Consider the following 27,681-nt stretch of genomic DNA (forward strand, 5'->3'; position numbering starts at 1 on the left):
CTGCTACCAATAAATCAGATTTATGCAATTGTAGGAAAGCATCTAATTTGCGCTCATCACGATCCAATTCGAGAAGGGGAGCGGCTTCACGTAAGCAGGCCAATTTGGGGCGGACTCTGGAGAAGAGAAGGAATAATTATATATATATATATATATATATTAAAAATCCGAGGTTTATAAAGACCATTTGGTCTGTATAGAGACAAACAGGGCTGTGTACAGACCCACAGGTCTTTATAAAGACCAAATGGGCTGTATAGAGACCCACAAGTCTTTATAAAGATCAATTGATCTGAATAGAGACCCACAGGTCTTTATAAATACCAATTGGGCTGTATAGAGACCCACCGGTCTTAATAAGAACCAATTGGGCTGTATAGAGACCCACAGGTCTTTATAAAGACCTATTGGGCTGTATAGAGACCACAGGTCTTTATAAAGACCTATTGGGCTGTATAGAGACCACAGGTCTTTATAAAGACCTATTGGGCTGTATAGAGACCCACAGTCTTTATAAACACCAATTGGTCTGTATAGAGACCACAGATCTTTATAAAGACCACAGCTATTGGTCTGTATAGAGACCACAGGTCTTTATAAAGACCTATTGGTCTGTATAGAGACCACATGTCTTTATAAAGACCAATTAATCTGTATAGAGACCACGGGTCTTTATAAAGACCAATTGGTATGTATAGAGACCACAGGTCTTTATAATGACCAATTGGTATGTATAGAGAACCACAGGTCTTTATAATGACCAATTGGGCTGTATAGAGACTCACAGGTCTTTATAAAGACCAATTGGTCTGTATAAAGACCCACGGGTCTTTATAAAGACCTATTGGTCTGTATAGAGACCACAGGTCTTTATAAAGACCTATTGGTCTGTATAGAGACCACACGTCTTTATAAAGACCAATTGATATGTATAGGGACCATAGGCGTATATATAGGCCAATAGGTCTTTATACTGATCATTGGCCCTTATAAAGTAAGCATTTCTGTTGTAGATCATTAAGAGACCTCATCTCGTAACTTACTTTTCATAGACCGCTTGCAGGGGAACGCTGTCATCGAATGATTCCATAAATTGATCATGATGCAGCACAATCATACTGGCTCTCAATGGCCATTGTTCAGTCAAATTAATCCAAGAACTTAGACGATACCAGCTAAAATCAATTTGGAATGCCTTGAGGAGACGAACTGAAAACAAAAAGAAAAACATATTAAATTAAATGAAAAATTAAAAAACAGTTCCCTCCCCTTCCTCTGCCGCACACTTACCCGTAATATAAATAACATTCATCAAACGTCTCATACTACGTGGATTAACATCACTAAAGTAATCATCGGTTAACATAATTCTCGACATATCCAAGACACCTTGAGGATTTTGACCCAAACGATGTAGATTCGAACCAATTGAACTGGCCACAGATTCGGAGAGCCGTAATGACTTCTTACCCGATGCAGCACCACGACCACCTCCTAAGGGACCACGTAATTTCTCCTGACTTGACATAATTTCCGATGCATTCGATAGCCTTCTGGCCGAGACAGAATGACCCAATGTGGGTCCATCATCAGATTGTAATTCACCATAATTGCGCTTGAATAACAATGCTGTCATTTGAGCCCGTTGTACCTTACGTAATCCGGAATTTTGCAAATACACCGGCAAGTGAACCAAATTCCTTAGGAAATCATGACCACCAATACCACCCTCGGTAAAGAGACGACGACTATTTGCCTCTGCCGCCTTGGCAATAACATGTGGATCCACAGCAATCAGCATTACGAAGGGTCGATTTGGTGAAGAGAGCAATGTCTGTATGGCATTCAAAACGGAGAGGATCCGCTCGGTATCACAGGAATCTAAGGCATCCACAACACCCACTAGGCGACTTTGTTGATTGGTGAAAGCGTCGAGGCATTTAATCATATCTGTCATTAATGCCACTTCGGTGCCCAAGGCTGTAAGCGGTGCTCCTTCACTCGAACGAATGGTTCGCTTCAAATGTCGGCCCTGCGATGTGAAGAGGGCACCAACTGCTTTAGCCAATACATGCAGATTGGTACAGATAATTGTGACCAAAATGGCACAGATTACATAAATTGACATGAGGACATTGTTACTATCTACACTGGAACCATGGGCAAAGTAAGCCACAACCAAGGAAACGCCTGCAATGAGGGTTAGCAGGCCCATTTCAAAGATTACCACAATAGGAACACAACACATGCGACGCCAGCGCCAACCAGCTGTAACTTTCAGGGGTTTGGGGCGAAAAGCTCTGTAGAGACGAGTTGATAGCCAACCATAGTGGACCTCTATGGCCTCAAACAAGGAGGCTAACATATGGGCCACAGCTCCTTCACCTGTCGGCGATGCACTACTAGCCTCGGCAAAGTGGAAACGTACTGGCTTTGCTTGGCTATCCGCCTGAGCACCGGGTGGATGACAAAAGGCCACTTGGAAAATCAGTCTTAGACGTCCAATACGTTTCTGTATGCCATGATCGATCGAGTAGGCCCAGTACATATCCATTTGGTAGTTGCAATAGCGGATGATGGCAAGCAGGAGATATGTAAAGGCCAGGAAACTGGCACCCGCCACAGGACCCCAGGTAAATGACCAGGTGCATAGGCCGACAATGGTGCCGAGGATAAGGGCCAGATGGAAAATAACTAGGAATAGCAGACCAGCTGTTCGTATCGGAGGTTCAGCCCATTGACGGGCAAAATTTGTCATTTCTTCTCTTAACTTGGTGAGCAGGAACGATTTTCCGCTGCCCCATTTGGCATAGAGACCCACGGTAATGGGTGTGGTGAGAGTCGGTTCACTGAGAACATCAGCCAAGGCCGAGGAGTATAGCTCGTAGCCCAACATGCCTTCAGAATCTTCGTTCGTGTTCAAACGTCGTGAACCAAATACTTGACCCAATATTGTCTTCTGATGGGCTGTATCAATGGCATAGGGTGTCTCTCCCGACTTATTGGCCCGATATAGCAATTGACTGTTCTTCGGGTTCCTCAGCAAAGCCTCAACAATTGCCTTGGACCTGGCACGCATTGCTATGTGCAAACATGTATCACCACGTTTATCGCTAGCACCCACTTTAGCCTTACGATCTAATAACATTTGTACTATTTCCAAGTTGCGATTGCGTACCGCCCTCAACAGAGCCGTGTCGCCATCTTTGGTCGCAGCTTCGAGATCAGGATTTGTGTGCAGGAGGATTTTGACAATCTGATTGTGACCCTTCTCTACGGCGGTATAAATGGCGGTTTTACGATCTTTACCCTGGATATCGACATCAGCATGTTTCTTGAGTAGAGCTTCGACAACACTGCGATGTCCACCCTTAACGGCGTGTATAAGAGGTGTATCGCCTGCGCGATCTTGTATATTGATATATGCACCGGCAGCAATTAAAGCCGCAGCAATTTCCTGATAACCTTCTCTGGCGGCAATAGCCAATGCGGTCATGCCATCTTTATCCAATGCATTGACATTGGGTTTCTTTTCCAAAACAGAGGTAACACAATCGGTGTGGCCACCAGAGGCCGCCACCAACAGTGGTGTCCATGAATACATACCAGCTGTATCAACATTAGCACCAGCTTTCAAGAGGGTATCGACAATTTCTACATTGCCTTTGCGACAGGCCCACACGAGGGCAGTGGTGCCATATTTATCGCCCACATTTACCTTGGCACCGCGGGTTACTAACATTTCTACAATATCCTTAAAGCCACGGCCAGCGGCCCACAGCAATGGTCCCAAATGGTAATTACCATGGACATTGACATCGGCACCTTTCTCCAAGAAGAATCGAACCAATTCGGTGTGGCCACGATAGGCAGCCCACATCAATGAAGTCCAGCCTCCCTGAAAGAAGGAAATACAAATTAGAATGGAATTGAAATAGAAAATTGAAAATCTTCCTTACCATCTCACGATGTTCCAAATCGGCTCCATGATCTAACAACAACTGAGCAATCTCAAAATGCCCCGCCTTTGAGGCACACAAGAGTGCCGTCCAATTGTCATTATCCTCGGCCTGAACATCAGCGCCCCGGGCCAATAGCTCACGTACAAATGCCGTTAGACCTCGTGTCGAAACAATCATCAACAGTGTGGCACCATTTTCATCACGATCATCTACCGTCAGATGGCGACTATCTAAGATGGAACGCAAACCGGATATATCATTGGCGTCCACATATTGCAGAAGTGCTCGATGTCCCAGCGAACCCATAGAATCTCCAAACCGATTTAGGTTCTAAAGTTTTGAGAGAAAAACGAAAAGAGAAAAATAACGATAACGATTAGTAAGGTGATAAAGAGAAAGCGGGAGAGATAAAAACAAAAAAGGGGATTCATGCAGTTCCATCAATTCAATTTATAATAAAGCTGAAACACAAGCATATCCTGTAGCTAGTGTTAATATTTCCATTTAAAACAACAACAACATATTTGTTATGATTTACAACAACATGAAAAAAACAAGTCAAACTGTGTAATATTATAAATATTTAGTATAGAAATTGTTGATAACTATAAGTCGTAGAAAAAATTGACTTCATGATAGAAGTCCGATCTAAAAAGCTTGCTGGGATATAATAAATATTAAATATATTATATATATAAAAATATTAATAAATATTAATAATATAAGTATAAACAAATAATAAATACAAAAAAAATTAAAGTCGAACGGGGCTGACTATATGATACCCTTCTCCACTTTGGGTATATTCAACAGATGAATCCTAAGAGTCGTTGCATTTTTGAAGGACCAGTAAAATGAAATTGGATCCATAAACATGCAACCTATACTAAATTTTTCATTTGGTAAGATATAGAGTTGCTTCTTACCATTTACTTAACATCGGACGAAAATATATATATATATATATATATATATTTTTCGTCCGCTATATCGAAATCTATATCTGAACCGATTATCACAAAACTAAACATACATCATTCTGGACCTAATTCAGTATCCTATGCCAAATTTCGTCTAAATCGAAATGTATATAGAAGCTTTGGTGATCCATTAACATAAAATCGGACGAAAATATATATGAGAGCTATATCTAAATCTGAACCGATTTTCACGAAAATTAGAACACATCATTATACACTCAAGTCAGTACGCTATGCCGAATTTCGTGCAAATCGAAAGATATATAGAGACTTTGGTGCACCATTTACATTAAATCGGCCGAAATTATATATGGGAGCTATATCTAAATATGAACCGATCTTCACGAAAATTAGAACACATCATTATACACTCAAGTCAGTACGCTATGCCGAATTTCGTGCAAATCGAAAGATATATAGAGACTTTGGTGCACCATTTACATTAAATCGGCCGAAATTATATATGGGAGCTATATCTAAATATGAACCGATTTTCACGAAAATTAGAACACATCATTATACAATCAAGTCAGTACGCTATGCCGAGTTTCGTGTAAATCGAAAGATATATAGAGACTTTGGTGCACCATTTAAATTAAATCGGCCTAAATTATATATGGGAGCTATATCTAAATATGAACCGATCTTCACGAAAATTAGAACACATCATTATACACTCCAGTCAGTACGCTATGCCGAGTTTCGTGTAAATCGAAAGATATATAGAGACTTTGGTGCACCATTTACATTAAATCGGCCTAAATTATATATGGGAGCTATATCGAAATCTGAACCAATTTTCACGAAACATAGCCCACATCATTTTAGTCTTAATTTAGTACGCTATGTCAAAATTCGTGTAAATCGAAGGATATAAACGGGCTTTGGTGTTCCATTAACATAAAATCGGACGAAAATATATATTAGAGCTATATCGAAATTTGATCTGATTTTCACGAAACCTCACATACATCATTCTAGGCTCAATTCAGTACGCTGTGCCAAATTTCGTGCAAATCGAAGGAAATATAGGGACTTTGGTTCGCCATTTACATAAAATCGGACGAAAATATATATGGAAGCTTTATCTACATCTGAAGCGATTTTCACGAAACTTAGCACACATTTTTCTAGACATAATTCAGTACGCTATGCCGAATTTCGTGCAAATCGAAAGATATATGTAGGGACTTTGGTGCATCATTTACCTAAAATCGGACGAATATATATATATATGGGACCTATATCTAATATCTGCACCGATTTCCTCCAATTTCAATAAGGTTCGTCCTTGGGCCAAATAAATTAGCTGTGCCAAATTTCATCCAATTCGAATCAAAGATGCGACCTGTACTTTGTTTACAATTTAACATCAACAGACGGACGGACGGACATGCATAAATCGATTCAGAAAGTGATTCTATGCATATTCTTAAAAGGAACCACAGGTCTATCTCGATTCCTTTTGCCTTTTACAAACATATGCACAAAGACGTAATACCCTGCTTCACAGTGTGGTGAAGGATGAACGTTAAAATAAAAACGATTTTAACTAGCGAAGACACAAACCAAAGTATACACGACCATACTGTATAACAGTTATATTGATCAGTATAACACAGTAGTGTGAAGTTAAAAACGAATTATACCAATGGAATTTAGTAATTTTTTTTTATGAATCGTATCATGCTAATTCAGGGAGGGAAGGTACCATTGGAAAGCGCACAGGGAGTACTTTACGAAAAAATTATACCCAGATTATTTCATATCGGAAATTTTGAAAAAATATTTTTTTCAAGACGTTATCAACGAATGCCACTGTGCAAAATCTGGGAGGGATAGATCTATATGGAAGGTATCATTGCAAAACCCACAGGGAGTACTCTGAGAAAAAATTATACTCAGATCATTTAATATATTTTTTAATTTTTTTTTTTTTCAAGACGTTATCAACGAATGCCACTGTGCACAATCTGGGAGGGATAGGTCCATATGGAAGGTATCATTGCAAAACCCACAGGGAGTACTCTAAAAAAAAATTATACCCAGATTATTTCATATCGGAAATTTTGAAAAAAAAAAATAATTTCATCGGATCATTGGAAAGCCCACAGGGAGTACTCGAAGAAAAAATTATACTCAGATCATTTCATCTAGGAAATTTTTTGAAAAAATATTTTTAATAAATCCACGCCTATTATAGCCCTTGAAAAAAATTGTTATATAATATATAGATATTTATTACATTTTTAAAATATTAATATTTTATTTTTATACCCTACACAACTATGTTGTCAGGGTATCATAGATTTGTGCAGCCTCAAGAGTTTGTAACGCCGCGAAATATTGGTCCTAGACCCACCTTTAAGTATACCGATCATCATATCTCGACTAGCTGAGTCGATTTAGACATGTGTGTCCGTCCGTCTGTTCGTTTGTTCATTATAATTTGTAAACACGATACATGCCACAGTTATAAACCAATCTTCACGAATTTTTGCATGTAGGATGGGTTTTGGCCAATGAAGACCCCCTATTGTTTTTGGTAAAGATCGTTTAAAATTTAGGAGATGAAATGGACCAAATACTTAATTTTTGTCGATTTTTGTGGTTGCTCTAGAGGCCGCAATTATGGCCCAAACATCGCGAATTTCTACAAGGAGAAGGGGATTGGGCCAAAGAATAAGCATGCTTGTTTTGATAAAGATCGGTCAATATTTAGCGGTTCAAATGGACCCTGACTATTGTGTGAAAAATTACAAAATTTGTATTCTATAGGAAATATATTTACTCCAGAAGGACATAGACCCGAGAAGTTGATAGTATATCCAAGAGGAGTGGTTGACCTTTAAATTGATACCAATTATATTGTCGTATGTACTCGGAGGTGGGAGTTACATTTAAATATTTACAGGTGCTTACGTATTTACAAACCCATTACCACACTAGACGGCGGAAAACTTAACTTTTTGTGTGTGTAGGGGGGTGGGTTTTTTTTGAGCCGATCTATATGCCATAATTGAAACCCCAACATCACAACATAACCCACGGTAAGAAGAATCTGTACAAGTACAGCCCTCGTCTACTGAATATTAGAAATATTTGTTGACAAGTCGGGTAAAAATATCGCAAAATATTGCCCATGCTCTGAATATAGAATCATAGAAAGTTAGATTTTCGTGGAAGATGTGTAGGGTATCATATGGTCGGTCCCGTCCGACTATACTGCTCCGCTCACTGTTTTTAAATATAATTTTTAAAAAATATTTATTTCCTTGTAAAAAAAAAAAATCCACTACCCTAATAAACATAGTGCACCTAATGGTGGTGTGATTATACCCTTCACCACACTGTGGTACAGGGTATTATGTCTTTGTGCATATGTTTGTAACAGGCAAAAGGAAACGGCATATACACATGGTTCCTTTTGAGAATATGCATAGAATCACTTTCTGAGTCGATTTATGCATGTCCGTCCGTCCGTCTGTCTGTCCATGTTAAAGTGTAAACAAAGTACAGGCCCGATTTATGATCCGAATTGGATTAAATTTGGCATAGGTTACTTGTTTGGCCCAAGGACGAACCCTATTGAAATTGGGAAAAATCGGTTCAGATTTAGATATAGCTCCCATATATATTTTCGTCCGATTTAATGTAAACGGTCTCTATATATCTTTCGATTTGCAGGAAATTTGGCACAGCTCAATGAATTAGGTCTAGAATGATGTGTGTAAAATTTCATAAAAATCGGTTCAGATTTAGATATAGCTCCCATATATATTTTCGTCCGATTTTTTGTAAATGGTGTACTAAATACAAAATATGGCAAATGAAACAAAAATATAAAAAGTTTCCACCCACAATGAATTTAAATATTTAGATAAATATTTTCATATTTCTTTCTATCACACAAGAACAAAACAAAACTAAATCCCTTTAATTTCTTTTCCAAAAAAATTAAAATTTTTTTTTGCAAAAAGAGGAAATCATGTCTGCTTTAAAAGTTTAGGGAATGACTAATTAAAAAAATTAAAATAAATACACAACTAAAAAATTGTCTACGAATAATTAATACCCTATAAGACCTTAGCAACCTGTACAAGAAATTTGAAATGCGTGCACATTTCTAACACGTGAAATATATGTTTTGAATATTTTCGCCATTAAAAATAGAAAAAAAGATATCGCACATGTTTTTTGTTTTGATAGTAATGGGTCAATTTCTAGTCGAGCCCCCCGATTAATATTTCAAAACAAACAATCGCCCAAAAAAAAAATATGCTTACTAATTGCCAGCCATGAGTATCATAGATGATGGAGTAGACAAACGACTAAAATAACTGCAAACTTGAAATATTTCTGTAAACAACAAAAAAGACACATTCGAAAAATGTGTAAACAAATTAAATGACATCGAGATGTATGTATATATTTTGCATGACATGTGTTCGGACAAGCAAGGGTAAGTATTTGGATCTACTGCCTCTTGGCTGCTGGGTAGGTTGGTAGGTAGACATGATGATTGATAATGGAAAAAAGTGTTGTGTTTTCTTTTAATTTTATCTTATCACAAGAAATATATATAACGTTGCAATAGCAGCTGCTCTTCGAGTACCACACTCGTATGGGGGGGTTTCAACCGAACTAAGCCACCACTCTAGTGTGGCATGGCTACTGTTAAATCTCACACCCCAACCAACAACAGTAGTGGTAGTTATAAGGGGGGCGAAAAACAACAACAACAATAACAACAAAATAGTTGTTTTCAAAACACCTACTAACTGTCATTGTCATATTTCTCTGAAATGAATGTCACAGCATCCCTACTACTCATGGTTATCTACCGTGTGTGTGTGTGTTTGTGTGTATATACAACATCACATCTCTTTCCGTTTTTATGACACTGCATAATGACACAGACGACAGCGGAATATGCCAAACAAATATTAGAGGAATTAGTCATATAAATTATTTGTTATCTTAATTTTCTTTTAAGCGAAATTTAATTCAAATTATTTATTGTTTTGTTTTATTGTTGTGATATTTCTGTTTTGTTGACATACATATGATATACATTGCTGTTGTTACTACTGTTTTCATTTGTTATTATTTTTTTCTGCCAATGGTATTTAGTGAAATGCAGACAGAATTTTTGGAATTCCTTGACATATTTGGTATTCTTATGGATCATATTTAATGCAAAGAGGCGAATAATTTCGGTTGGATTTTTGATCTTGAATTTTTTTAAATAAAATAATAAACACGAAAAAAATATTTTTAATAAATCCACGGCTATTATGACCCATAATTTTTTTTTTTTTTAACAAATCCATGCCTATTATGACCTCTAACTTTTTCAAAAAATTCACGCCTTTTAAAGACCTTGAAAAAATATTTTCAATAAATCTACGCCTATATATAGCCCTTGTTCTTATTTTTGTATACACTTCAGGGTACAGGTACAGGATATTATGTCTTTGTGCATATGTTTCTAACAGGCAAAAGGAAACGAGATAGACACATGGTTACTTCTGAGAATATACATAGAATCACTTTCTGAGTCGATTTACGCATGTAAGTCCGTCCATGCATTTTTGTGAACAAAGTATAGGTCGCATTTATGATCCGATTTGGATGAAATTTGACCCAAGGACGAACTCTATTGAAATTGGGAAAAATCAGTTCAGATTTAGATATAGCTACCATATATAATTTCGTCCGATTTAATGTAAATGGTCCACCAAAGTCCCTATATAACTTTCGATTGGCACGAAATTTGGTACAGCGTAATGAATTAGGCCTAGAATGATGTGTGTTAAGTTTCCTGAAAATCGGTTCAGATTTAGATATAGCTCCCGTATATATTTTCGTCCGATTAAAGGTAAATGTTGTACCAAAGTCCCTTAATATCTTTCGGTTTGCACGCAATTTGGCACAGCGTAATGAATTGCAGAATGACATGTTTATGGATCCAATTGAATGTTACTGGTCCCTTAGGATTCATTTGTTGAATATACCCAAAGTGGGTATCATATAATCGGCTCTGTCCGACTTTACTACTTTCCTTACGGATTATTTATCGATTTAATTTAGTTTTGAAAATATACTCCACATAGGGGTATATTTTCTACTGATTACTACCGATTATTATGATAATAATCAGTCGTTACAAGTATCTACGCGTGACGGCAAAATCAGATGATCCACCCTATAATACCAAAAATAATCCCTCTTGAATATTAAAAAAAATCACATAATCTATAAAAAACCAAAAACAACAAAACTCTACACTTCCTCATGCAACTTAAATAAATAATTGAAATTAAAAATAGAACATTTGACAAAACAAATCAAAACTTTGTTTATAAAAATAAACTTTCAATTTTTCAAGTGGGTGTACAGAGCGCGCGAGCACCCACATTATCGCCATTTTAGGGGAATTTTTAGGAAATCATGGCCGATTAAAATTTGTTTACGGATGGTGGGTGATCTTTGATGTCAATTGCAATTTGCCACTTAATATATCAAATGCAAAACAAATAATAACAATACAAATAATTTACAATCGATGGAGTTCTGTTTGTTTCAATATGATGACAGATACTGTCTACTGGTGGCTAGCCGTTGGATTTCTTATCACTCATTTTGACATTTGACGTCTTAGTATTTTTCTATATTCACAAATTTGTGAAGAGTGGAAATTTTTTGTTAGACGTAAAAAAGTCATTTGGTCTTCTCAATAAATTATTGGATATTATTTTTTTTCTGTGAAAACAAAAAGAAAATCCTTTTTTTAATGTCTTCCTCATAACAACAATGTAGGCTAGTAATATGGCCTACAACAACAACCACGAAAATATTGTCATGTCATGCCTATAAATTATTTGAATTTAAGTCATTTCAATTTTCAAAATTGACTTGACGTGTTAAGAAATTGATTTTAATATTTGTTAATGCCACTGTTTTGTGTTTCAATTTCATTTTTCTTCGAAATTAAGTGTCATTTTGGTGTCACCGTGAAAATAATCAAAGCTTCGGTATTTATCAAATGATTTAAAGGGTGTTTCGTAGGTAGCCCATCACTTTTAATGCCAATATTTATTCGCGTTATTCAACATATTCCACATCATTAGGTGGCATTATATTCTACTAATAGCGACATTATACATAAACCGATCATTAGTGAATGAATTATGGGAATTGCATAATTTGTTAATAGGAAAAAAATCAAATTCAAATAGGATTTTTTTCTTCAAAAAATTAAGGGGTGTAATTGGAAGGGATGTATTTTTTTACCAAAAATGCGATGTGGTTAAAAAATGTGCCACCTAAAGATTTTTTTTATTTAAATATGACATTTATTATTTCAATTCATTTTCAGCAAAATACCGACCATTTTTTGGGGGAGGTAGCAGAAGGAGTGGTCGTATATTGGGATATACACAATTTGTATCAAATCGGACATTTTCCAATACGAAACGATTTTGGACCGATGGGTTTCATCTCCGGATTTCAAAATATTAGGTTGGGGAAAAGAAATCCATTCTTTTTTCGGCATTTGGCTGTACTAATAGATTTCTCGTAAAGTATCGATCAAACAATTTCAGATTTATGCTCGTTGAAAGGTTGACATTTCGCAGTAAAAAAATTCTTTTGCTGTTTTTTGTTTGGTGCTTTCAGTTGTGAGTTACAGGGTGTTTAAAATGGATTTAAAATGGTTTTTTCTTTGACCACGGGAAAAATGCAAGCCTTTAAAATGGCAAAAAAATCATACAACAAAAACAAAATCGGACATTACGAAGCATGTTAAATGAAGTCCTATAGTTCATATAAAAATAATGGTTTTCTTTTTTCCCAATATATAATATTATGATAGAAACATTTTTAAGAAAAAAAAATCATCAGCACCCGTCTTCTATTTTTTCCTATAGGAAAAACAATTCGTCATTTCCTTTGGGCCAATTTTTTTCTATAGGAAAAAAAATTCTGTCCCCTAGTTCAAATTTTTTACCTATAGAAAAAAATGTCAGGACCATTGGTAAATTTTTTCCGTATAGAAAAACATTCATCAGGACCCGTGGCTTAAAATCGTCAGTCCCTTTGGTCCAATTTTTTTTTCTTATAGAAAAAATTTTCAGTATAGGAAAAAAAAAATCGTGGGACAATTTTTTCATATAGAAAAAATCGGCAGGATCCTTGGTCAATTTTTCCGTAAAAGAAAAAATTCGTTAGGGTCCCTGGGGAAAATTTTTTCCGTAAAGAAAAAATTTGTCAATTCCCTTGGGCCAATTTTTCGTCAGGAACCTTGGGCCAATTTTTTTTTCTGTATCAAAAAATAGTTGAAGATAGTAATTGTCAGTCCCCTTGGTAAAATTTTTCCGTAAAGAAAAAATCGTTCATCAGGACCCTTGTGTTAGTTTTTTCTGTATAAAAAGAAATCGTCAGGATCCCTGTTCCAATTTTTTACCGTAAAGAAAAAAATCGCTTGAACTCATGGGAAATTTTTTTCCGTATAGAAAAATTCTAAAGAACCCTTGGTAAATTTTTCCGTATAGAAAAAATTCATATTTTTAATTTTCGAAATAAATAAAAAAAATCAATAACATATTTAAAAAAAGAAATCGTCAGGACCAATTTTTTTCGTATAGGAAAAAAATTCGTCAGGACCCTTGGTCCATTTTTCCGCAGGAGAAAAAAATCGTTAAAAAATATTTTTCGTATAGAAAAAAATCTTTAGGACACATGAGCCAATTTTTCGCTAGGGCCTCTGTGAAAATTTATTTCCTTTATAAAAAATCATCAGGGCCCTTGGGCCAATTTGTTGTGTATAGACAAAAAATCGAAAGCCACCATTCGTAAATTTTCCGTATAGAAAAAAAAATTTACAATTCTTCGAAATAAATAAAAAAAAAATGTTTTTCCTCATTCAAAAAAAAAAAAAAAAAAAAAAACGGTTATGGACTGTTCCCCTACAGTTATGGACTGTTCCCTTTACTACTAAGATAACAAATTGTTCAGTATGATTTCGAAAAAAATATTAAAAATTATTAGATTTTTTAATTATCGAAAATTCTCAAAAAAAATTTTTTTCCATGTTAATATAAAAGCTCAGATAATAAAAATATCAAAAATCTTCCAAAACGATAATTTTCTTTAAGTAGACTTCGGAGCAAACTCGTTGAAACAATGATATTTTTTGCAAAAAAAAAATCTTGTTTTGAGATCGAAGAACAAATTGGGTATTAAAGGGTTAAATTATCATGGCTCAAATGGTGATCAACACTTTCTTGTATAAAGATATTTTCCCCATATCAACACTTTCCAACTCCAACATATACACATATATTTTTTTCTCAAAAATTACAGGTTTTGTGGAAATGTGAAAAGGCATCCTTTTTTTAATTTCTTTCATAGTTAAAAAATATGTTTTTTTTAATTCTTTAAAATTAGGGACTTCGAAAGTTAGTATGTCTCAAAAATAAAGCAACACGTTATCAAGCTTACAATCGGATATCTCACATAGAGGCATAGGCAACATTTTATTTTTTTAACAAATTCAGAAATTTAAACATGTTCTTTAAAATCAACATTTTCACAAATATATATTTTTTAATCTCATACATTTTTTCTCTTAGTCCTTGAATGCCCTTGATGATAGTTTATTTTCCATTTTTTGTTTTTTATTTTTTTTTTTTGCACTATTTCACATATTATTTTTTATTGTTTATTTTCTTATTAATATTTGTATATATAAATAATAATAAAAAACGATTTTGGATACTAACATTTTTACTTTTCTTCTTGCCGGGCGTGCGTAAATTATTTAAACTTAACCGCGACGCACTTAAAATTAATTCATCCCAACTCTTTGATAATTTCATACTAAACGGTTTAGTTGGACGGGTCACAGCATTTATACACAACACAAAATTAAATTATTTTTTTTTTTTTTATTTTCTTTTTGCGCGTTTTCCGTTCAAAACTTTGGATAGTGATGAAGTGAAGATAATTATTTGTCTAGATGTCACGGTAGTTATCGTATGGCTGGATGGATGGATGGGTGATAACTTGGCCAGATAGATATTGGCTGTTTCAAGTAGCGGTAATAAAACAACAATTCTGACAGCTATAACGCGGCATCAATGATATTGATGACAATGTCGAGGTTGGAGGTGGTGGCTGTTGTGGTGGTGGTATTGAACGTTATAAACATTTTTCCCGTTATATTAGGCGTATTTAAAAGGGCGAAACAAGACGAAACGGTTATTTTGTTTATTTTTTGTTGTTTCTTTTCCTCGATCGCTCACTCACACACTTACTACCCCCTTTGTTGTGATTCCTTTTGGAGTAGAAGAGGGTACTCAAGTGGTGCTACGACGACAACGACGTTGATGATGATGATGATATCGTGGAAAGTCACGGTCTCCACTATATATTTATATGGGTGGAAAACAAACTGCAGCACTCTCGGCGATAGTATAGATTACAATACTACGCATACGACCAACCGAACGCTACACACACACAGTAAAAAAAATTGAGATGAGTGACAGTTATTGGTTGTGCTTGTTAAAGGTGGCGTCAAACGCGATAAGACCCTTCCTAGGTGTTTTTTTTTTCACTGGTGCTGCTCGACTGTCAAAAGAGGCTCATTGTTTTAAGACCTGAAGATTTTTTTACTTAAGCATATGAATAATTTTTTTTTTCAATATTTCACGCACACACTCCTATGCACATATATCATTCCACTTGATTCGATACCATTTCATTTTAAATGACAGCTGAAAGTAGCTACCCAATTCCGCAAATTTCAAGGTAGATTGTAGAAGAGGCCCACCGCCGTCTGATATTCGGGCATATTAACGTCTTTCTTCGATTATCTCAATTAAAAATTTATAATTAATTTGTTTTTAAATATTTGTTTATGATTGCTAACAGAAATGACGTAAAATATGACAACAACGACGACGACGAAGGTGACAATCCGGCGATGAGGATGAGGACGAAGACTTCGTTGACAACATCAATCATTTGCCACTTATGTTTATTTATTTGATGGACAAGATTATGGTTAAGAGGTTTGGGTTGTTGTTGTTTTTGTTCTTGTTGTTATATTTTATTAACTGGGAGGCACTGTATTTATTTTTAATTCTGTATTTATTTAATTTTTTGTTTTTATTTATTTTTTATTTTTTAGATGCACACGCGCGCCACTTCAAAAAAATATTGAATGAATGAATTTCTTATGTTGCTTCTCTTCGCCTTCTTCTGGATTTGTTGCTTAAAAATTAATAATATTTTTCTTTAAAAAAAATTATCCGAAACGCGTCCCGTGTTGTGATCACGTTCAAGGTACAATACGTTATGAATCGTTTATTATTTATATATTTTTTTGTAATCATTATTATCATAAGTGTGCTGAGCAACATTATCATCATCGCCATCATCTGTTTGATGGCGGGTTTTGCAAAAAAAGGTAGCCGGCACATCAGACCCCCACCTAACTGTGAATGTTTGTGTGTGTGTTTTGATTTGAAAATTTTACGGAAGCCATACGGCATTTTTAAAGAGGTTGGGAGAATTGTTGCTTTTTTGAGTATAACAACAGAGAGCAACACACCATTGAGAAACGTGCTTGAAGAAATTGTTGTTGTTGTTGCTTTTTGTCAATATCGTGTGCTCGCTTCTCCTTTCTTAAATCGTTTCCTACGGTGGATTATTAATTACCCTGACACACTTTTTATTATGATTTTTTTTTCGAGAATTTTTTAGACATCCCTGATATAAACCTAATTTGTAGGAACTCCCAAAATCTTCCTCGAGACCTCTAAACATATATTTTGTTACGGACTCTCACCTACTTGAATACTTGAGAAAAAATCGTAATTTTTGTTGTCGATTTTTGAAAATAAAAAAATATATTTTTTTAATTTTTGGAATTTTAGAAAAATTAAAAAAAATAATGATATTTCAAACCCAGAAATATTTGTTTCTAGAATTAATTTTTGTAAAAAAAAAATTTAAAAAAATGTTCAGAAAATATATTAACTTATTTTAATTTTACTATTTCATTACACACTTCTACTATTTCACGATACAAACATTTTAAGGAATCAAATTCATAAAAACATTTTTCGATTTTTTATTTTATTTTCCATATTTTTTTATTGTTAATTTTCCATATTTTTTTAAATTTTTTTAGTTTTAATTTTCCATATTTTAAAATTATTTATTTTCCATATTTTTTATTCTTAATTTTCCATTTTTTTATTTTTAATTTTCCATATTTTTTTATTTTTAATTATCTATATTTTTATTTTTAATTTTCCATATTTTTAATTTTTTTTAGTTTTAATTTTCCATATTTTTTATTTTCAAGATTTTACATTTTTTTATTTTTATTCTCAAGATATATTTTTTTCTATTTCTAAATTTTCAAAATTAATTAATTTAATTTATTCTATCTAAATGTTATTAGCAAAAAATCGTTTTTTTTTTACAAAGAATGAAACTTTTAATTCTCCTATTTTCTAAAACTGTTTTCAAAAATTCCGCATGCTTCACAAACCTTTTAAACATTTGCACTCCTTAAAAATGTTCACTCGCCAAACAAACTCGTTCATTTTGTTTAGTAAACATATTGCCGATTTAATAAACAAACCTCTATGCTTTATACCTGCTTCTCAAACCCTCTCCCATCCACCTTGTAACAACTCACATCCCTTGTTTATTAAACAAATCAACATTTTATATCTCCAATTTAATAAACAAACCACTAAATATCTCCCTATATACCCAAAAACTGCCTATATGCTCTCTGCCATTAACACATATACCCATACTCCTTATTTAGTAAACAAACGTCTAAACGCTTAATTTCCAATGATTTCTGCCTTACAATCATACACCCACCAAAATTCAAATAAACAATCGTCTAAGCATCTGTCTTATTCTCATTTCAAATGGATCTCTCTATATTTTCCCTATACCACATGTACTCTTTATACTGGTTGTCTCTCACTACCACCCACCAAAATACTAATACTCCTTACTTGAAAATAAAAAAACTACAACATTTAATTGTTTTTGATCTCTGCATAGACTCAGAATGGACTTAACATCTCCATCATTTATTTATAATCTCTTTCTACTTCCTTATCCCTCATTTAGTAAACAAACCAATAAACATCTTTACATATACAATTCTCATACGGTTAAATTCTTATTGGGACTCTCTACCACCTACCACAATTGGTAAACAAAACAGCAACAAGTAAGCATCACCATTATTCCCTTTTCTAATTGATCTCTCTCTCTATATATATATATATATATATATATTTCCCTCTCCTTTATTTAGTAAACAAACCAACAAACATCTCCGCATATACCATTCTCATACGGTTAAATTCTTATTGGGATTCTACTATAAACACTCAAGTAAGCATCACCATCATTCCCTTTTCTAATTGATCTCTCTCTATGTATTACCATATCACCTGTTTAGTAAACAAACCAACAAACATATCCGCTAAAACTATTCTCAAATAGTTATTTTTCTTACTGGCTCTCTCTGGCACACACAACCACCCACCTAACTAACTATACTCCCTACCTTAGTAAACAAAAAAACACGACAAAGCATCATAAGGCATTCTGAAACATTTACCGTAAGAGTAATACCGTGAGATTAGTAGTTGAGTACTCTCATTGTAGTTGTACTAAGCTCATAACAAAAACCATCGTGCATTTGTTTACACATGTAGACTCTCTGCTTTATGGGGACTGTAAATAATGAAGATATAGTAATTTGAGAGACAAGTAACCATATACAGTTGTTTTTGTTGTTTTACTGTTATTGCCGTTTATAATCGTATCGGTAATCTTAATGAGTATAATGAGAAGTACTTTAGAGCGTATGATTTATATCAATCAATCAACAATAAAGACGTATTTAATTGGAAGGCCCTTTGAATGATTTCTAGCTTACTTTGGAAAATGTAAAAAAAAACAAAATAAATTAAAAAAATAGAAAAAGTGGCAGACAATTGTTTATTGTTGTTCGTGTATTGCCTTTGTTGTATATAATAATGAGCATCTTTATGATGAGCATTTTAATGAGTAGACATACTGCGAAGCGTATGATTTATATCAATCAACAATAAAGATCCGAATTTAATGAAATTATTAGAATATTTAAATTTCGTTAGAGTTCTTCTTTTAATTAAAATTATAAATTATGAATTTATAGTATATGACTCGGCAACTAATTAAGATATTATCTTTGATTTTTAGGAATTTTATTTGTTTAATACTATTGATTAGGACGTATGATTTATTTCAATCAACAATAAAGGCCTAATTTATATGAAATTATTTGAATAATTGGACTTCTTTGAGTTATTTTCTTGTTGATTTACATTCGATAAAACCAATAAATCATATAGTCGTCTAGTAAATATACAAAAACGTGCGCATTTGGCAGCAAAGGCGAACACAATCGATCTTGTGTTAATTTATCATACTTGAAAAATTGCGGAAGAAATTCATACACGAGTATATGAAATTTAGATTATCATTAATTGATCGTATTTCTAGCATTTTCGCTCTGACTGACAATCTATCGTTGTGATCAATACAAAACACAGAGGCTAACAACGAAAGGAGTTTGAAAATAAATGTATTTAGGGTGAGTGATAATATTTCGGCATTGAATAAACAATCTAGAATTCATAGTAGGAAAACAGGTGTTCATTTTTAAAGGAAGACTTCAGTGAAAAAAAATATTAGACATAATAAGAAAAATTTCCCACAGGATATCATCTCTAATGTTTTAAAGAAATGCTAAATAAGTCAATAAAAAACGAAACAAAACAAAAAAATTCAATACCTATGAATTTTGTCAATTTGGTCTATATACGCGAATTCTTTCAGTAAACCTAATAACAATATCAGTACTGTGAACTGGGATTACAAGAACTAGGTCACGATATCAAGATACGACTGAATATCATCCTTAGGGGACATTATTTATTTTTAAAGAAATATAAATATATACAAGGAAAATTTATAAAAATATATTTTAAAGCTCTGTTGTTTTCATACATTAAAAATAATTTAATTTAAAATGTATTCAAAAAAATATGTTGTATAAAAAAATTCAATTCTTTATCATTTTTTTTAATACAAAATAACAGGTTTTTATATTCCCCAGGGAAAATCTCTCCTATAAAAAATGTATCCCCAAGTTAAGAAGAGGTATCCTTTACAAAATTTTGTTCTCAGGCGTTGAGAGTTTTTATTTCAAACAGTACAAATTATCTTTGGATCACGAAAAAATTAAACAGAAAATCCATGTATAGCTCCTTTGGAAAGAATTAAAGAAAATATATCCTTAAGCATTAGGCAATTCTTTTTAGGTCTTGAAAATTTTTTTTTCAATTCCTGATTATTTTTTAAGCAAGAATAACTGATTATTTCAGGCATTTAGAGTTTTTTCCCATGGTAAAATTATCTTCGAATTTTCAGATCCTTTGCATTTTTTAATATACCCTACCTCAAGCCTTCGACAATTATTTGAATTTTTTTCTCAGTTCTTATAGGTCTGGAGCTATTTTTTTCGATAAAAATATTCTAGTTTCGGAAATTTTCTTATAGAAAATATCTATTGTTAGGACTTCAGGGTTTGAGCTAAATATAGTTAGTTCATAAAAAAACATGTTGTGTCTTGAAATATTGTTCCCTAACAAATAATCTATCCTCAGATCATGGTGAATTAGTTTTCCTTACCAAAAATCTCTGTACGGATCCAAAGACCATAAAGAAACAAATTTCTCATTGGATATTTAACATTGATTTGCTTAGAAAAATATGTTCAATATTTTTTTTGGATACAGAAAAAACTGTGCTCATGAGAATGTTTTCACCTTCAAAAAAAAAAAACCCCTTTAAAAAATATTTTCCGAATTTTAGGTATTTTTGTCAAAAGAAAAATCTATCGTAATCTTCTGATTATTTTTTATCGAAAACAATATTTCCTCAGTTAGACATTTTTTCTTAGGTCCTCCACAATTTTTTTCAATACAAAAAATCTTTTCCCGTATTTTTTTTTAATAGAAAATTTTGTTAACTTTTGGACAATTTTTTATAGATCTTATAGTTCTTGTACCACATTTTTTTATTTAGAATTCCTTCTGACTAATTTAATTTTTTTCTGTAGAAAAAATCGTTCCTCAGGTTTTTGACGAACTTTTTTCTATAGAAAAAAATTCCACAAGAATTTGTTTGTATAAAAAAAAATCATTCTTCAGGTTCCTGACGATTTTTTTCTATAGAAAATTTTTTTTTCAGATTCCCAACGAATTTCCTGACGAACTTTTTTCAAAAGAAAAAGAAAATCCTTTCTTCAGTTCCCTGACAATTTTTTTTTTCTATTGAAAAAATTTTGCTCAATTCATGGTCTAATTGTTTTCTATTGTTTCCTCATTTTTCTACAGGTTTGAGACGACATTTTTTCTATAGGAAAATATTTTTCAGATTTTATTTTATTATATTTTTAGTTTTTTTTATATTGGATTTTGTTTTTTTTTTTTTGAAAATCCCCCCCAAAAAGTCATGAAAAATATCAGCACCTACAAACATCAAATTCAGCCCGTATAATAATGACAGACATCAACATTTTTCTTTGATGTAAACACAAGAACAACAAAAACATAAACAAAATATCGGTCATATTTAAGTGGAAATTTATTATGGCCCGCCGCTGCCAGCCACCATTCTAACCGATCTTTTAAGTCACAATAATAAAACGTGAGCATTTGGTGAGACAACAAAATTGCAGCAGCAGCAACAACAACAACAACAAAAAATTTGTTCAAATCAAAACACACATTAAAACGCATTTAATTTTTTTGCATTCAACACAAAAAAGCCCCTGTGAATCGCAACGAACTGAAAACCAAATCAAACCAAGCAACGAAAAGAAGAAGAAGAAGAAAAAAATATAACAACAACAAAATACTACATAATCTCACGTTAATTAACACATTCTTGTTTGGGTTGTTGTTGTTGCTATTTTAGTTATTATTACAACTCTTTTTTGGTTCAAATATTTGTTGCAGTTTTTTGGTTTGGATTTTAAGCAAAAAAAATCGGGGTGAAGAAGAAGAATAAGACGCAGAAGAGACCAAAAAATTGCAATGTAAACAAAGCTCACTGAAACGCACACACACACAAACACCACGAGACGACGCGTGAAGGCGCGTAAAACTATTTTTTGTTTTGTTTTTATTTTTTGTTATTTAATTGTCAAGTCGCCGTCGTTGTCATATTGAAGCTTCGTGATTTTTTTCTTGAATGGACACGCACGCACTCGCTCGTTTCGATTTTCTTAGCCACCAAACAACCTACGATGCCAAAGTTTGTCTTGAAACTAACTTGGCTAAATTATGTTGGCCCATGGAAAAGCCTTGCTGCTCTCCATTTCTCTCTCTCTCACTCTCTATGTGTGTGATTTGCAGTGACTGCACGCAAATGCAGTGCAGAAAAGATGCAAAAAAATAACAACAAAACAGCAGTAGAAACTGCTGCTGTTGCTCCATTTACAACAAGTTATCAAAAACAACAACAATTTTGATGGCCGTGGGGTCAATTCAAATTGGTGGGCTCGACTCTTGCCAGACAACTCTAAAAATAGAGATTAATTTTCTTAAAAAAAATAGACAAATGAGTAACGACAAACGAGGGGGGGAGGGAGAGAGAAAATAATATATGAACAAATTCTTTAGGAACCTGGAAAACGATTTTTTTCTATAGAAACATTTTTCCTCAGAGCCCTTATCTAATTTGTATCTATAGAAAAATCCTGACGAATTTTTTTTTATAGAAAAAACTTGAGGTACGATTTTTTTCTATAGAAAAAATTTCATCAGGGAACCTGAGGAACGATTTTTTCTATAGAAACAAATTTCTTCTGAAACCATAGGAACCATTTTTCAATAGAAAAAATTTCCTCAGGAACCTGAGGAACGACTTTTTTCTATAGAAAAAAAATCGTCAGGAACCTGAAGAACGACTTTTTTCCATAGAAAAAATTTCATCAGGGAACCTGAGGAACGACTTTTTTGCTATAGAAAAAATGTTATCAGGAACCTTAGGAAAGTTTTTTTTTTATAAAAAAATTTCATCAGGGAACCTGAGGAACGATTTTTTTCTATAGAAAAAATTTCATCAGGGAACCTGAGGAACGATTTTTTCTATAGAAAAAATTTCTTCTGAAACCATAGGAACCATTTTTCAATAGAAAAAAATTCTTCTGAAACCATAGGAACCATTTTTCAATAGAAAAAATTTCCTCAGGAACCTGAGGAACGACTTTTTTCTATAGAAAAAATTCATCAGGGAACCTGAGGAATGACTTTTTTCTATAGAAAAAAATTAATCAGGGGACCTGAGGAATGACTTTTTTCTATAGAAAAAAATTCATCAGGGAACCTGAGGAATGACTTTTTTCTATAGAAAAAAATCATCAGGGAACCTGAGGAATGACTTTTTTCTATAGAAAAAATTTCACCAGCGAAACTGAGGAACAACTTTTTTCTATAGAAAAAAATTCATCAGGGATCCAGAGGAACGACTTTTTTCTATAGAAACAATTTCATCAGGGATCCAGAGAAACGACTTTTTTCTATAGAGAAAAATTTCATCAGGGATCCAGAGGAACGACTTTTTTCTATAGAAAAAATTTCATCAGGGAACCTGAGGAATGACTTTTTTCTATAGAAAAAAATTTATCAGGGAACCTGAGGAATGACTTTTTTCTATAGAAAAAATTTCATCAGGGAACCTGAGGAATGACTTTTTTCTATAGAAAAAAATTTATCAGGGAACCTGAGGAATGACTTTTTTCTATAGAAAAAAATTCATCGGGGAACCTGAGGAATGACTTTTTTCTATAGAAAAAAATTCATCGGGGAACCTGAGGAACGATTTTTTCTATAGAAAAAATTTCTTCTGAAACCATAGGAACCATTTTTCAATAGAAAAAATTTCCTCAGGAACCTGAGGAACGACTTTTTTCTATAGAAAAAAATTCGTCAGGAACCTGAAGAACGACTTTTTTCCATAGAAAAAATTTCATCAGGGAACCTGAGGAACGACTTTTTTTGCTATAGAAAAAATGTCATCAGGAACCTTAGGAACGTTTTTTTTTTATAGAAAAAAATTCATCAGGGAACCTGAGGAATGACTTTTTTCTATAGCAAAAAAATCATCAGGGAACCTGAGGAATGACTTTTTTCTATAGAGAAAAATTCATCAGGGATCCAGAGGAACGACTTTTTTCTATAGAAAAAATTCATCAGGGAACCTGAGGAATGACTTTTTTCTATAGAAAAAATTTCCTCAGGAACCTGAGGAACGACTTTTTTCTATAGAAAAAAATTCGTCAGGCACCTGAGGAACGACTTTTTTCTATAGAAAAAAATTCGTCAGGAACCTGAAGAACGACTTTTTTCCATAGAAAAAAATTCGTCAGGAACCTGAAGAACGACTTTTTTCCATAGAAAAAAATTCGTCAGGAACCTGAAGAACGACTTTTTTCCATAGAAAAAATTTCATTAGGGAACCTGAGGAACTAATTTTTTCTGCAGATTTTTCTACAGAAAAAAAGATTTTTCTATAGAAAAAAGATCTTTCTATAGAAACAAGACTTTTCTATAGAAAAGAAAATTTTTTTCTATAGAAAAAATATCCTTCTATAGAAAAAAAGATTTTTTATAGAAAAAAAAAGATTTTTTATAGAAGAACGGATTTTTCTACAGAAAAAAGATTTTTCCATAGAAAAAAGATTTTTCTATAGAAAAAAGATTTTTCTACAGAAAAAAAATTTTCTATAGAAAAAAGATTTCTCTATAGAAAAAAGATTTTTTTATAGAAAATAAGGTTTTTCTATAGAAAAAGGGTTTTTTTATAGAAAAAAGGTTTTTCTATAGAAAAAAGATTTTTCCATAGAAAAAAGATTTTTCCATAGAAGAAAGATTTTTCCATAGAAAAAAGATTTTTCCATAGAAAAAAGATTTTTCCATAGAAAAAAGATTTTTCCATAGAAAAAAGATTTTTCCATAGAAAAAAGATTTTTCCATAGAAAAAAGATTTTTCTATAGAAAAAAAGATTTTTCTATAGAAAAAAAGATTTTTCTATAGAAAAAAAGATTTTTCTATAGAAAAAAAGATTTTTCTATAGAAAAAAAGATTTTTCTATAGAAAAATAGATTTTTCTATAGAAAAAAAGATTTTTCTATAGAAAAAAAGATTTTTCTATAGAAAAAAAGACTTTGCTATAGAAAAAAGTTTTTCTATGAAAAAAGATTTTTTATAGGCTTCTGAAGTTTTTCAATAGAAAATTTTGCTTTAGGAAGCAAAATTCTTTCCCCTGAGGAAAGATTTTTCTCTAGAAAAAAGATTTTTCTATATAATAAACCTTGCCCCCGAAAAAAGCTTATCGTCGGATAGAAAAAAGTATCAACAAATATTTGTTGTTGAATCAATATCTTGTCTTGTAGCATAGAGCAATGTTTTGTCATTTTCGCTCTCTTTCTGCCTCCCTTTTAATCTCTATTATTTGCCTCATTCTCAATGCTATTTGTGGTTATTTTTCTTAGAGAAAATTATGGTCAATAACAAATCATTGTTTTTTTTTACAAAAATTAATTGAAGCTTAACAAAATAGCTTTTAGCGGGTATTGACAAACAACATTAATTGATGTGCCTCTCTCTCGCTCTTCTAATAACTCCCCATTAAAAATATGCATCTCAAATAAGAAGCATTGGCGTAGAAGAGGCATCCGAGAGTATAGAGAAATGTCACCAAGAATATTTAATTTTGCAGAGTTTCAAATTTAAACTAGAAATTTCAATAAAATATTCCTCCCCAGGATATGAAACCTAAGTATTCGTTCTCTCCGCCTCTGATGTCTCAAATATACATTTCATTATAATTAAGTTATTAAATGGCAATCGCATAATTGTTGCAGTTCGTTGTTGTTGTTTTTGGTGTTTCTATTGCAATTGTCGATTTTCACCAGAGCATGGTCAGAGAGCAGCATGGTAACGATGTTGTGTTCATAATTATTATGAACGGAGACGGCGGCTGGCTAAGGGGATTTTTTATTTGTTTTTAATAAAATCTTGAGTGCTTTTTATTATTTGATATTGTTGTTGTTGTGGTAGTTGTTTGCTGCAGCCGATAGACCATGCCATAGCACACCAGACGGGAAATATATAATTTCTTGGCAATCAATTGAAACACATTTGTCAAAATTAGAAAAGAGATGTTGATGTTTGTCTCGTTTTCTTTGGTTGTTAATTAAATGAAAAAATAGAGAAACAAATAAAAAGAAAACTGAACAAAACTAAACACGACAACGGAACAGGTGGCCGGTCATAACATTTGCAAATTTTGATAAAAGTTTTGTTTGAAGGGTCAGTGAAAATACGAGGGTGACTGGGATAGGTTTGAGGAGATTTTTTTTCGTTTAGAAACAAATTTGTATGTATGAAAAAGAAAACACCCTTTCAAAACCTCGTAATATACATCTTTAGAAATATGTATCCTCAGATTTTGTATATACTTCTGTTGTAGATATAACATCAGGAACTAAGGAATTTTATTATATAGAAAAAATGTATTCTCAAACATTAATCAAACAGTGTAAAGGGTATTCTAACATGTTGGAAGTTGATTTAATTTTTTTTTTTAAATCTTATATAACTTCAGATTCATATTCTTAAAAAATATTTTTTATACTTGAAATATATTTTTTATTTTCTTTTTATTTACTTCTCCCATATATATGAATGAAATCTTTGCTTCGTCATAAACTTAGATAGCAGCCGTAAGAATGACTTGCATTTAGGGGGTTTTTTATTGATGAATGTCGTCAGTTGGTCCAATGCAAAATTAATGTGATTGGCCTTCATGAGTCTGAACAAAGAAGGTCAACAAATATATTTAATAATTAATTATAAAATGCAAACAAAATTTCAAAAATCAAAAGGAGTATTGACCTATCAGTCACTCGTTAATTCCGCTTTGAAATTACGGATCTTTCCTCAGGAACTGAGGATGGTTTTTTCTATAGAAAAAAAATTCCCCATGAATTGAGGAGGGCTTTTTTCTAAACAAAAAAAAAATCCAAGTAACCGAGGATAGTTTTTTCTATAGAAAAAAAATTGCTCAGATCCCCTGATGAGGAAAGATTTTTCTATAGAAAAAAATTTGCTCAGGCCTACTGACGAAAGATTTTTCTACAGAAAAAAATTTGCTCAGGCCTTCTGACGAAAGATTTTTCTATAGAAAAAAATTGCTCAGGCCCACTGAGGAGATTTTTCTATAGAAAAAAAATTTGCTCAGGCCCACTGAGGAAAGATTTTTCTATAGAAAAAAATTTGCTCAGGCCCACTGAGGAAAGATTTTTCTATAGAAAACAATTTGCTTAGGCTTCTGAGGTTTTTCAATAGAAAATCTTCCTATAGGAAAACATTGCTCTGGCCTCTGAGGAAAGTTTTTTTCTATAGAAAAAATTTGCTCAAGCCCCCGAGGATGGTTTTTCACTATAGAATAAAATTTTCTCAGTAACTGAAGATGTTTTTCTATAGACTAAAAATTTCCTCAGGAACTGATAATGGTTTTTTCTATAGAAAAAATGTCCTCAGGGACTGAGGATGGTTTTTTCTATAGA

The 27,681-nt window shown here is 32.9% G+C and overlaps 1 protein-coding gene across 1 annotated transcript in view; it reads right to left on the bottom strand.

Moving 5' to 3' along the window:
* Positions 1-3: 3 nt before the first annotated feature.
* LOC133336773 (kinase D-interacting substrate of 220 kDa-like) overlaps positions 4-27,681 on the bottom strand; it is a gene marked incomplete at its 3' end in the record, with an annotated part of 35,183 nt that continues 7,505 nt past the window's right edge. The window contains exons 2-5 of the mRNA XM_061545053.1: positions 3,960-4,292; positions 1,291-3,898; positions 1,044-1,209; positions 4-116 (exon numbers count right to left, since the gene is read on the bottom strand). Coding sequence (XP_061401037.1) covers positions 4-116; positions 1,044-1,209; positions 1,291-3,898; positions 3,960-4,268 — 3,196 coding nt within the window. The remainder of the gene's footprint in view (positions 117-1,043; positions 1,210-1,290; positions 3,899-3,959; positions 4,293-27,681) is intronic.

This window comes from Musca vetustissima, unplaced genomic scaffold (genome assembly GCF_032173495.1).
Source record: "Musca vetustissima isolate MV318-11 ecotype Yass unplaced genomic scaffold, APGP_CSIRO_Mvet_v1 utg14081, whole genome shotgun sequence".
Classification (NCBI taxonomy): Eukaryota; Metazoa; Arthropoda; class Insecta; order Diptera; family Muscidae; genus Musca; species Musca vetustissima.